This window comes from Aplosporella prunicola (genome assembly GCF_010093885.1).
Source record: "Aplosporella prunicola CBS 121167 unplaced genomic scaffold K452scaffold_58, whole genome shotgun sequence".
In the NCBI taxonomy this organism is placed as follows: Eukaryota; Fungi; Ascomycota; class Dothideomycetes; order Botryosphaeriales; family Aplosporellaceae; genus Aplosporella; species Aplosporella prunicola.
The window spans coordinates 46,527-59,001 of record NW_022983586.1 but is presented as its reverse complement, the minus strand read 5'-3'; the positions used below and the strand labels follow the sequence as shown (position 1 = coordinate 59,001).

Genomic DNA, 12,475 nt, shown 5'->3' with positions numbered 1-12,475 from the left:
GAGAGAGAGAGAGAGAGAGAGAGAGAGAGAGAAGAGAGAGGAAAAGGTAAGGAAGGAGTGAGAGAGAGGAAGAAGAATAAACGGCTTGAGCCACATGCACGCAACCCTCCCCCTTTGTACCGTTTAACCGTAGCCAAACCCCGTCGTGGCTGCATCGTGACCAGCCAATCTGCTCCATGTTGAACGTTGAAGAACCCTGAACGCCTGGTATCTCATGCCCGCCCGCTGCCTGCTTGCCTGCGTGCGCGCCGAACGACCCCCTAGGATTATGAAGGGCGGCTGCGCAATGAGAGCCGTCAAAGCATTACCTCTCGACGAAACGCCGCCAATGCTTATCCTGGTTTTTTTTTATATTTTTTTTTTAGTGCTGCTGTTGCCGCGCGAGGCCTTGCTTAGCCTGTTCAATCGTTAGCCTCTGATCATATACTCTTCGTGATGTATCGTGAATCAACATACCTTCATCAGCTCAATCCTCGCCTTCAGGTTCTGCGTCACCTCCGCCGCACGCTTCCAGCTCTCAGCACCGTTGCCAGAGCCCACGTTGCTCGCCCTCATGTCACCATCGCCACCCAATGCAGGGCTGGCGCGACCACCATATCCTGAGCTGTGGCTGCTCATGTTGCTGCCAGAGCCGCCCCGGCGCAATGGGCTGAGCTTGCTGTTGCGCGAGCCGGAGCGGGATAGACCATCGCCAAAGTTTTCCTTGCCCTCGCCGCTGGGCGACTGTGGCGTGAAGTTTCGGCGACCACCGGGACCACCATAGCCACCGCCGTAGCCATTACCATAGCCGCCACCATTACCATAACCACCACCATTACCGTAGCCACCGCCATAACCACCGCCGTAGCCATCACCGCCGCCCATGCTGCTCAGGCGTCCATTCATGTCGTTGTAGATGCCGTGGTGCTCACCGCCCATGTCGTATGGCAGTGGGCTCGACGCACGCACTTGCCGGCCGAGCTCTCTCTTCAGGCGCTCCACCTCGCGTTGTTGCTGAAGAACCGTGTGTTGCGCTTCTTCGGCATCGGACCGTGCCCGCACAAGTTGTGTGTCCTTGGCCTTGATGCTGAGCATGTCACGCGTGTGATCTTCGATCAATTGTGCGTTCTGGTTTTGCAGCTCATGAATCTCCGAAGTCATGCGACTCCGCTCGGTCTTGTGCTCTTCATTCTGCTTGCGCAAAAGCTCGACTTCAGCGCGCAGCTCATCCAACTCTGCCTTTTCAATAGCAGAAAGTCCGGGTGGAGGAGAGGGCGCGGCAGGGGTGGGGGGCTCGCTCGCAGTAGCGGAAGCCGGCTTGCCGAGAGGACGGCCGGCGAGACCACGACCGGCAAGCTTCGGAGGAGGCTTGGCAACGGGCGCTGGTGCGGGCTCTTCTTCGGGCTCCGGAGAAGGGGCTGCGGGCTTGGGAGACGGAGCAGAAACACTCGGTTTCTTCAGACCCAGACGGGATTTGGGACCGGCAAGCTTGGAGGCGCCGGGGCGGCTAGTGGGCTTCGCAGCGAGGGGAGCTGCCGCAGGCTCATCGGGTGTGGCCGCGCGAGGTGGTGCAGCGGCAGCAGGCTTCTTGGCGACAGGGCGCTTTCCTGTAATTTTCTTTGCTGCAGGGGCAGCTGCGGGCTTGGGGGGGGCCGCAGCCTTGGGCTTGTACTTGGCCTTGACTTCGGCGGAGTCGTGGAACTCCTTAATTTTCGTCTTGCGAATCTCATCAAGACCTTCCAGGTGGGTGTTCATGATGCGGTCGCCCATGATCTTCCATAACGTTCCCAGGACTTCCGCACCAGCGTCACGCTGCGTAGCCTGCGATTCTGTAAGGAGCTTGGTGGCCGCTTCAGCTATCGACTTGACCTCCGGAACCGTGGGGGCTTCCCTTGTGGACTTGAGAACGCGGATCATAAGCTTCGTCGTCTCGAGCTTGACGAGTGGATTCTTGTGCTTGAGAGCCTCGAGCATCTCCTCAAGATTTTCTCCAAGGCTGGTCGCAGCGACCACAGCGTCGAGTCCGTTGCCCAATGCCTCTGTGACCGATGGCTTCTTTTCCTTCAAACGCTCAATCATGGGAGAGAAGACAGTGGACCGGTACTTTCCGAAGCTCTTTCGTAAGCCCTTGGCGAATAATTCCACACAGTTGGCCGCGATTGTAACCACAGCAATGTTGGCGTCCTTCATAGACTTGGCGAGACCGCGCATGATTTCATCAAAGGGACCCTCTTCCATGGCAGGCACGTTGATGGCTTTGTGGAGGTCCTCCAGAGCCTCCTTGCGATCCTTCCACTTGGATGAGCCGAGCCTTTCTGAAAAGTCCTTTGGTATCTTAGCCATGACATCGACGGCCATGAACTCCGGTTCGAGGTCAACTTCCGCCTCTTCCTCATCGGCACCAGCCTCTGCGTCTTCTCCGGCGGCCTCTGCGGCCTCTGCAGCCTCTTGTTGAGAGCGCAACAGCCTTTCCTGCTTCGGCGGCGGCTCGTCCTTGACCTTTTCGAAAAGTTTGTCCAGGTCCGTTTGCTGCACGGGTTTCAAATCACCCCAGAAGAGGGGTTTCATGCCATCCTTGAGCCATCTGTAAAACTCCACGGTGAGGTTCTGTGCTTGCGCACGAACGTTCTTGTCGGCGTGACCGAAGACCTTGGGCAGAACCTTGAGGATTTGCTTGGGCTCGACCACCTTTACGCCGTACGCGTGGACGATGCCCGTGAGGCCTTCGAGAGTGGCTGCAATGACCTTGGGGAGCTTATGCGACAGCAGCGGAAGCATTTCTTCTATGATGGGGTCGGCCTTGTCGAGCTCGACGTAGAGCAGCAGCAGCTCTTGGGCCTTGGTCTTTGCCGCGGGCCTTCCGAGCAAGCCTTTCTCCACGATCGGGGCGACGGTGCCATTGCGAGTCCTGGGAGATTGGTGTCAGTGAGGGCTGGCGCGAGCTTCGTCGCAAAGACTCACCTGGTGCAGCCCGTGGTGCCGGCGATTTGAAGGAAGGAGAAGAGGGCATTCATGCCCTCTGTTTGGGCAGCGACGTTGGAGTCCGAGACGACTCCTTTCCAGGCGCCAGAGTCGAGGATAAACTGTCGCACGACCGGGTCGTCCTCGCCCTGGGCCTTGTCGAACTCCTTGGCGGCGGCTTCATAGCCCTCTTTCCGCACCTTCCAGTTCTTGTGGGCGAACCTGTCGGGCAGGGGAAGCTGGCTGAAATCCTCCTCCTTGTCCGCCATGGTTGGTACCTAGGATGGACTTCTGGACGAGAGAGATGGTGTTAGCAGCTGTGCAAAAGCGAGAGGAGCACGCTAGGGGGGAGGCTAGTCGAGCTTGACGGGTGGGCGTGTGCGGCGTTTTGCTGGCTCTGCGGGGCGACTTTTTGCGGTGCGGTGCGGAGCGGGAACTCGGTGCGGCGACTTACTGGGCGGGATTGGTGGTGGAGTAGTAGTGGTTGTATACTCCTGCGCAGGGGGATGCCGGCGAAATGAAGAGAATGAATGGAGAGTGGTGGGAGAGGTAGGGTAGGTGGTGTGTTTGGAGTGTGCAGCAGCGGGATGGCGGGCGATGATGCAAATGGACAAGGCCGTTGTTTTGGTCTGGTTGCCGTGGGCGCGCGCCTTTTGGGGCTTCGGGCCTCCACCAAGCTGCAGCAGCGCGGCCAGCGCATACTCCCGCGCACCCGCTGAGCATCACCGCCATTATTCCCACTGCCCAGATTTCCCCCATTTCCCCCCCTCCAATCCCAATCCCGCGCGTCCTTTCCGCTCCAAGTGCCACCCCTCGCCCGCTGCTGCCCTGCTTCTCCCACTAGCACCAACGTCGGACGTCCCGAGCCGCAACCCTCTCTCCGCCCTTTGCCCTTGCCCGCAAAAAATTATATTCAACACCACCTCCACCCACCTCTCCCTATTCCAAGTAGGGCGCACACCGTGGGGCCAGGTCCGGATGCGCCCGTCGCCCAAATGAGCTCCCTCTTGACCACACGCCAGGCCGACGAGCTGTGCGTCGCTCCCCGCCCCTCCTGCCCGCTGCTGCACCCTGCTAACCCGGCGCAGGCACAAGGCCGTCGTGGCCTATCTCTTCGCCTCCAATCACCCAACCAGCGCCCAAGCCCTGCAGGACGAGCTTGGCATCACCGACTCCTTCGATGAGGGCACGCGCAAGAAGTATGAGGGGCTGCTGGAGAAGAAGTGGACCAGCGTCGTCCGCTTGCAGAAGAAGGTCGGCACTCCATGTACCCCCTTGCTTGCTGCTGGGAGCGTGCTGAACTTCTAGATTATGGAACTGGAGTCCCGGAACGCCAGCCTCCAGGGCGAACTCGACTCGGCCACGCCCACGTCGCTCATGAAGAAAAACCAAGACCCCGCCAGCTGGCTGCCCCGCGCCCCTGCCAGACACACCCTCCAGTCCCACCGCCAGCCCATCACCTGCGTCGCCTTCCACCCTATATTCACCTCGCTGGCCTCCGGCTCCGAAGACACTACCATCAAGATCTGGGATTGGGAATTGGGCGAGCTCGAACGCACCGTCAAGGGTCACACCAAGGGCGTCTTGGACGTCGACTTTGGCGGTCCGCGCGGCGGCACCCTGCTGGCGTCGTGCTCCTCCGACTTGACCATCAAGCTGTGGGATCCCTCCGACGAATACAAGAACATACGGACCCTGCCGGGTCACGACCACTCCGTCTCCGCCATCCGCTTCATCCCGTCGGGCGCTGCGGGCTCGCCGAGCTCGGGCAACCTTCTCGTGTCGGCTTCCCGCGACAAGACTCTGCGCATCTGGGACGTGACGACGGGATACTGCGTCAAGACGATACGTGGCCATGCTGACTGGGTGCGCGACGTGACTCCTTCCTTTGACGGCCGCTGGCTGCTGTCAGCCGGCAACGACCAGACGGCGCGACTCTGGGACGCGAGCAATGGCGAGCCTCGGTGCACGTTCGTGGGTCACGAGCACGTGGTCGAGTGTGTGGCTTTGGCACCGCCAGCCGCCTACGGCCACCTGGCCAACCTAGCCGGTTTGAAAAAGCCACCCGCCGCTAGCAGTTCAGCGGAGTTCCTTGCGACGGGCAGCAGAGACAAGAGCATCAAGCTATGGGATGGCCGCGGCACCCTGATCAAGACACTGGTGGGCCATGACAACTGGGTCCGCGCCCTCATGTTTCACCCCGGCGGCAAATACCTACTCAGCTGCGGTGACGACAAGACAATTCGATGCTGGGACCTGGCGCAGGAAGGCAAATGCGTCAAGACAATCGAGGACGCCCACAGCCACTTCGTGTCATGCATGCGCTGGGCGCCCAGCGTGGTCAAGGAGCCACAGGCCAACGGCGAGGGCAATGGCGTCCTGCCGCCGCCAAACGGCAAGCCGAAGGAGGACCCTGGCGGCCAGATCAGGTGCGTCATTGCGACGGGCAGTGTTGATTTGAACGTCAGGGTGTTTGCGTCATAGAGTGGCGCCAAGGCCATAGCCTGCACTCGACGCGCTTCGCCTCCCTGCCTCGGGAACGGCGAAGTCGACAAGATATCAAACGAGGTATGAGAGACGATGACAAAGCACGAACGAGGTCACGAGAAGTAGAGCGATGGAAGCACGATGCCTGTACAAAGGGGAAGAGGGTGGTGGGGAGGAGACAACTGGCCGAGAGGAGTCTGAAGCTACGCAAGAGCTCGCCGCGCACGCCGTGTTGCGCTTTATGGGGCAACAGCAGACAGACAAGATCGCGTCAGCCGCGGCAGCAACATCAGCAACAGCAAGGGGACGACGCAGCAGCAGCAGCAGCCGCCGTCGCCGTAGCAGCAAACAGAGCAGTTAGGGGCCCGGAGACTGGCTGCAGCTCGACGGAAGTGATTTTTGCATACCCTGGGCGTTGGGTTTTCACACATGTTCTTTTTCCAGCTCTGGCGCTCGAGCAGGGGGGTTAGGAGGGGGAAAAGGGGGCGGCAACTCTTGACAGGGTGGGGGAGTGAGTGGCGGGTTGAGCTTTGCGCTGCTTTTTATTTTTTGACAGCTGCTCGTTCTTTTCTTTTCGCTTCTTGTGTTTGTGACTACTCTTGCCGGGGCAGATGATGGGGAGATGGGAGACGGGGGAGGAGAAGGAGTGATGATAGGCTTGGGGCGGTGAGAGGGAGTAGTGTGAGGAATGTTGGAGTTGGAGTCGTGAGGTGTTGATATCAGAGGTCAGCTTAATGCATTTAGAGCTTTGCGGGTCTGTCTGGAGGGAGTGCGGCTGCAGGGGTGGGTGATGGCTGTTTTTGGGGGTGCTTGAAAGGGTGGTGATGTGCAAGTGTGGTGATATGATGTGCATGCGTGACCGTGGCCTGGTCGAGTTAGTCGTGGTCGATTTGCGACTGGATGGACAGCTTCATGTGTAGCTGAGAGACTGGTTTCAATGAGAATTGTAATAGTTTTTTATGCAGACCATGGATTCAGTCTTCGCGGGCTTGACCAGACTTCTAGTTGGTCGATTCATGGTGTTTCTGTAGGGCTGGGCGGCTTCAGATCTCGACACGCAAAAGTCCCGCAGCTTCCGTGATAGGGCTATATGATAACGAAGCTTGACATATAGCTATAACCAGACAAAGAGAAAGTAGAGGCCGTCCATCATCAATCATGTCTACAAGCAGAAGAAAATCAATGAACAAGAAAGCTGATCATCATGTTTCCGATATCGGGCCGGGTATGAAAGGCGTTGAGAATCCGAAAACGACCTGAAAGAATGGCTCGGGATGGAAAAGGGGACATGACTAAAAAAAACCCCCGTTGTTGCGCCAGGGATTTGGTTGGAGGTGGTTGCTTCTCGGTGAGTCGCGGCATGGGGCCGAAGTCTCCGCACTGCGAAATCTCCGCAGCGCGTTCGTTGGCTCCCCGACATCAGTGCTCCAAAGCTTGGATGTTCTGAGAACTTCGCTGTTGAATCGTCGCCGCGTCGGTTTTTGTCGTTTTGTTGTCTGAGCTGAGCTTTGATGCTTCTTTGATGCTTGATGCTTCGATGCCCCCCTATGGCTCCTTCGAGAGCTCCCTGTTGCGGCGTCGGATTTTGTCTTGTCGTTGTTTGAAGTAGTACCACGTTATCAACGTAAGAAAGGTGAGCGGCACAGAAGAGCAAACAAATATCCAGAACTTCGGCGAAATTACGAGTTCTTTGTTGTCTGATTCAAAGTCGAAAACGTTCATTCCGAGGATGGTCTAAAACCCAACACCTAAGTCTCAGCAAGAGCGTCTCCGCAAAGGGGCGAGGATTCAAATACCGCAATAAAGGTTGCAGGAAGATAGATGAGTGTGAAGACAGTGATTACTCGTACAGTAGCATTGTCATCAACACCCTCACGCGTGAGTTGGAGCATGTGGGAATTCGTTTTATCGGCCATAGCTTGGTTTCGTAGGTCTAGGAGGCTGACAAGCTGTGGCAAGGTCAGTAAGCTTCACCTAAAAAAGCGTGTCTCTCACCAGTCCGATGGTCGCCTGGATCCTTTTTGCCAATGCTTCGGAGGCGCTCAAATGGCCTTCCAACTCATCCAAGTATGACCGGAGACTTCTCTGCGTCCTTTCGGTTCTCTCTAGGAATTCTGGAGTGCCGCCAACAAGTTTCCCATTTATGTCTTCCAGTAACTTCACAACTCTGACCGTCGATCGCAGAGTCGCCGTTGATCGAAAGAGCACTTTGTTCTGGAGACGAAGAAGGTCTTGGAGCTCTTCAGACGTAAATTGTTCGCTGGTGCTTTGGCCAATATCGAAAACGAGCACGCAACCTTGCTACCAGAAGTTAGTTTTTGACTATGTGCAGCTGCGTCAATACCCACAATCGTTTGGAGTTCTGCAGCTAGGGTCTCCAGATAGTATTCCCAATTCCCAAGGTACGAAGAAAGCAGCACCAAATGTATGTTCATTGGGTGTTCTCTGAGCCAGTTCTGCTCGCTTTTGGTTTCTGCAAGATTCTCCAGCCTTGTTTGGGCTACTGACTCTTGTTTTGGGTGCAGCAGGATAGCGAAATTCCTGTTTTCGGACCAGACGAATCGCTGATATACGCCTGTTTGGCGTAGCGACCATGGATCTTTGGGCGCTACCCTGCCATTTGGTTCGACGTACATGAGTTGGTAACACATATCTGGTGAGTTCTCTTAGTCCGAGTCGAAGCAGTAGAATATCTGCTTACCGTAGGATCCATCCGTCTTCTGCAACGCATAATTGAAGCCTGATGATATCTGGTGCTGCGTACCAAACTTGAACAGGACATTCAGAAATTCCGGCCTTACAATTCCTCGACCTAAAGTCTTCAGCATACAATTCCGCGTCACTTTCAGTGGTCCTAACGAAAACGTTTGCGAAAAGGAACTGAACAAACTGGTGAGCGGCACTCCAGTTCATCAAAAATACTACATACACTATGCACACTGCGCGATTTTTCAGTTCTTCCAAGTAGTTGTCGAAGTCCAGTTCGTCATGCAAATAGTATAAGGTTTTTTCGTCCGTTGTTGAATCCCCTTGAAGACGAAGTATGATTAGCCGTAAAGCAAAGAAAAGGTCAATTCCTGGACAACTTACCGGTTAAACAAATGAGATGAGTATCAGAAGTATCGGAGAAAAGACTCGGTGAAAGCTCATCCAGGCGTTTCTCACACGCTTGGATGTTCGTAGTCAAAGGATCGAACATCCAGGTACCAAGGTGGTCCTGCAATCTTTGGCCATGTCTCTCTTCACACATTGCTTTGAGGGACGCTTAGCTAACATTGACAATCCACTGATAGGAACTATGAGACAACCAGAGGGTTGAAAACCGGCGTTGTTCAGCTAAGCCTCGTTCGTTGTACTCTATATGAACTGCAAGGCGTAATCACGGGATTGGGGGTCCGTTGTGCTACAACATCGGAAGTTGTCCTTCCAGCTTCTCGTTTCTGTCTCGCAAAGCGGTTGTTTGCATCGTTGGACAAAGAGCTGAGCCAATGAGACGATTGAACCCAGACATAGCTAGCCCCTCTCCTCAACAACCATTCCATCCGATGTATGACAACCCCGCACTGCACAGCCCCAGACTCGACAAATGGCTACAAGTATGGTGTGCCGGACGATCATAGAAAAATTATTGGTGGTCCGGATGCATGATCGGCCTGGTGAGGGTTATAATCATGTTCTCTTCTTTCAAGCTCAGCGCCGTGAAGCTCACTTGTAATCTTTCTAAGGCTTTGTCAGTTCGAGTATCTGCTAATGACGGTGCTTCTTACCAAGGGGATTTCTTCAGGAGCATAAAATTCGATGGCCTCTTTTATTTCCTGATCATTGCATCAGTGGCTTGAATAACAACTAAAAAAGCAGGGTTGTGCATACTTTGATCTGAAACCGGTCTTCAGGCATGTCAGGGTAGTTCTCCCTTGGGTATCGCTTCTCTAGAAAAGCTTTCAAAGCCTCGAGTTTGATATATCCTGACTCTTTCGAAGAGATGACATTATGAACGGGATGGTGCGCCATGTTCGTCGGCACAACACGGTATGAGGAAAGAACTACAATACCAAAGTGGACAGGGAAAGTAGTATGTATCACTCCCAAACAAAGTCTCAGGGGAATGTTGAAGGTTGACGCGAATTCTAGAGTAACTTCGAGTAAGGCTCAGTATGATGATTTATATGACATCGAAAATCCCTCTCTTTCCCTTTGCGGCGCAATCCAAATGACCATTTTCTGTCAGCAAGCTCCGCCCAATTGGCCTAACTAGCCAATAAGAACACAAATTTCCCCGAATCCTTACAGCAAGTGTCTCCCGGTTGGTGGGCAAGGCTGAGGTGTGACCACGTCCCCGACCAGGATTATGCCACCTTGTTAGACGGGATGCTGCAGAATTGATCTTCTGACCTAGCAAGGCAACAAGCCATTATTTCCTGTCGAGTAGGCAACGAGGCTTAAAGGCTGCCTTGGCGCAGTATAGATTATCGTTCTCGTATACAGGCATAGACTGATTTATGGAATATTCAACCGGCCCCACATTCCGTAAGTCGAAAACAATTGGTCAACTTAAAGAGAGTTTCAGCATATAAGACCCGATGTTTTCTCATAGACTTTAGCACTGATTTTAAGGTTTACTAATTTGCGAAACCCTTTTAATCATTGATCGAAAGGCATATAGTTGAAATAAAGTTGAAATATCGACCTCGGGACAAACAAGCCGATAATTTTACACCAAGGTTAGCAACGTCTTTGCTATTGAACTTTTTTCTGTACTACCATCTAACTCAATGAAGATATATTGCAAAACCAATTGGAACCATCAAGAAACCCAGTTTCGACTCTAACATGGCGAACAAGCGACAGTGCACTGTTGAAAGTATCCTACGAGGTAAGATTGAAGAAGCAAAGAAAGGAGTTAAAGAGTTCCCGGAGAAACGTTTCGTCATCCTGGAGGACCTTCAGCGAATATGGCAAACAGGACATCGAGATGAATTTTACACCGACAAGGGCAAGGACTGGTACCGTCCATTCTTGGAAGATTGCATAACGAGCAAGCTTCTCAGGATCATGTCGATCCTGATCATGTTGAGGTTCAACAGATGGGATAAATTTGGCGAAATTTTCTTAGGTCCAGACATCTACAGAGAGCACGCCGACGAAGAGCTTCCAGAAAACAGGCGATACCGCCCCAAACGATGCGACGATCACCTGCCATTCAAAAGGGAAGACCTGGTAGACGAAGGCTTCTTAGGAATGGAAGATGGTGAACCCTTTTTCATGCTTCAAGGAAATTTTTGTCCTCTAGTAATCGAGGAACGGCACGAACCTTACGATCTGACTCCTGACGGCGAGCATTTCGGATATCGCCTTCCTTTTCTCCACCGTCCTCCCAAAGAGTTCGCAAGTGGAGCATCTGCCAAAGTGTTCAAGGAAATTATACCACCCAACCATATACGGTATTTTGCAAACTTGAGGCCAAGTACAAACTTCCAGGTTAGTAACCCACAGTTGTAGCCATGTATATGTGCTGACGACCAAATCAATACTACAGAATAAGGCAGTGGCTTGCAAAAGAGTACTGAAAGAAGAACGTTTCGACAAAGAGTTAAACAATCTGAAGGAACTCCGCAGATGCCTTAGCCAGCACAGCCGGATCATGGTGAACATTGCCACTATAATCGAACCTGGCTCGAAGGAACCAATCTTGCACATCCTGTATGACCTGGCGGCATACGACCTGAACACATTCTTGACAGTTGAACTGAAAGAAAGGTCTATATCTCCACTGCGTCGGCACGATTCAGCACCCCCAGGACGCAATGGTTCCGATCATTACACTGCTGAAGATCTGATTTGGGAAAGTCATAATCTTGCCGACGCCCTCGACTTCTTGCATTACCGTCTTCTTTACGATGAAGAAGTAATGTGCGCGCACAATGATCTCAAGCCGAACAATATCTTGGTGTTCTTTCCAGACAGCAACGACCGAGATCAAAGATACCCCGTTGGCTTGTGGAAAATTGCCGACTTTGGTATTTCAAGATTGAAGGATCGAAAAGAAGGGAAATACCTAGATGCGAGACACCGGCGCGAACGTTCAGGCTCATTCTCCAGAACCACGTCAAAGCGAGAGCCAGGCACTTACACCGCGCCTGAAGTGAAGGGGGAAGGCCTGGATCAGCCAGATGCGCGTTACGGTGACATATGGTCCTTTGGTTGCATTCTCTCTGAGATACTCGCCTTTGCGGTAGGCGGACCAGTTCACGGACCAAAGCTCGTCAACGAACTAGGAAGGGAGCTTTTAGAGAAATACGAGCACCAACGGTTTTACGACGACAAGAACAAAGTCAAGAGCGAGCTCATGCCTTGGCTACGAAGTCTTCCCCAAAAAGCCCCTCGTCGGGAAGCAAGAGACACGAAGTGGGTCAACCAGTGTGCTGATCTCATCTACAATATCCTGAACGCAGAGGAGCCCAAGAAAAGACCAAAAGCAAAGGAAATCTGTGATCAGCTACGAGAAATAAAAAAGGACATGACAAAAAGAACGATGAAACAGCCTCAAAAACAAACTCTCATACCCCTTGACGGTCAAATAGGAATGGAAGAACCAGATGGTGACACTCTCGGCATGGGGTCCGGAGACACTGAGGATGGAAACCCGACGATTGAGTTTTCCTACGCGGACTCTTCGTGTGTTGAGAGTCCCGCAAACGACGACGGTGTGTCGAACCTCCCATCAAATCGTGACCGGGATATTCACGTCTCTAGGGATCCCAAGAGAGTAATCGAAAGATTGATCAAAGCCGAGGGCAGCAGCGAATACTGGATCTGGGGTATATCGGACGACCTCGAAAGCCAGAAAACATGGAAGGCTTCAGTGGCGTATCTAAAAACAAAGACACTGCGGTGGAGATGTCCCACAATGGTCTACTATGCGCCTTCCGCTGGAGAGCAACATTTTATCTATGCACTAATGGTACAATTGCGCCCTGAGAGTCCGCCTCAAGCTTTTCCGAGTATCGATTCAGCACTAGAAGCCCTGAAGAATACCCTCATCCGAACG

General features: G+C 53.5%; 4 protein-coding genes across 4 annotated transcripts; 2 read left to right on the top strand and 2 right to left on the bottom strand.

Moving 5' to 3' along the window:
- Positions 1-294: 294 nt before the first annotated feature.
- Positions 295-3,544, bottom strand: K452DRAFT_280406 (uncharacterized protein). Its single transcript, XM_033539453.1, has 3 exons — positions 3,395-3,544; positions 2,941-3,231; positions 295-2,887 (listed from the first exon to the last, which is right to left on the bottom strand). Exons 2-3 carry the CDS (start codon positions 3,207-3,209, stop codon positions 448-450), a joined length of 2,709 nt encoding a protein of 902 aa, XP_033391900.1. The 5' UTR covers positions 3,210-3,231; positions 3,395-3,544; the 3' UTR covers positions 295-447.
- A 391-nt stretch (positions 3,545-3,935) lies between these two features.
- K452DRAFT_237977 (uncharacterized protein) lies at positions 3,936-5,424 on the top strand (the record flags this gene model as incomplete). Its single annotated transcript, XM_033537632.1, has 3 exons — positions 3,936-3,973; positions 4,029-4,194; positions 4,249-5,424. The coding sequence occupies 3 exons, from the start codon at positions 3,936-3,938 to the stop codon at positions 5,422-5,424; spliced, it is 1,380 nt and encodes a 459-aa protein (XP_033391899.1).
- Positions 5,425-7,175: 1,751 nt separating this feature from the next.
- On the bottom strand, positions 7,176-7,862 carry K452DRAFT_322602 (uncharacterized protein; the record flags this gene model as incomplete). The annotated part of the gene is made up of 3 exons (XM_033544525.1): positions 7,176-7,376; positions 7,423-7,728; positions 7,776-7,862. The coding sequence occupies 3 exons, from the start codon at positions 7,860-7,862 to the stop codon at positions 7,176-7,178; spliced, it is 594 nt and encodes a 197-aa protein (XP_033391898.1).
- A 2,395-nt stretch (positions 7,863-10,257) lies between these two features.
- K452DRAFT_302983 (uncharacterized protein) lies at positions 10,258-12,197 on the top strand (the record flags this gene model as incomplete). Its single annotated transcript, XM_033542664.1, has 3 exons — positions 10,258-10,905; positions 10,964-12,131; positions 12,181-12,197. 3 exons carry the CDS (start codon positions 10,258-10,260, stop codon positions 12,195-12,197), a joined length of 1,833 nt encoding a protein of 610 aa, XP_033391897.1.
- Between the last annotated feature and the right edge of the window lie 278 nt (positions 12,198-12,475).

Bases quoted from the DNA above. Each gene is read 5' to 3' on its own strand.
- K452DRAFT_280406 (XM_033539453.1), bottom strand. From the start codon at position 3,209: ATGGCGGACAAGGAGGAGGATTTCAGCCAGCTTCCCCTGCCCGACAGG. The intron at 2,888-2,940 runs GTGAGTCTTTGC...CCAATCTCCCAG, and splicing joins GGCACCACGGGCTGCACCAG to GACTCGCAATGGCACCGTCG.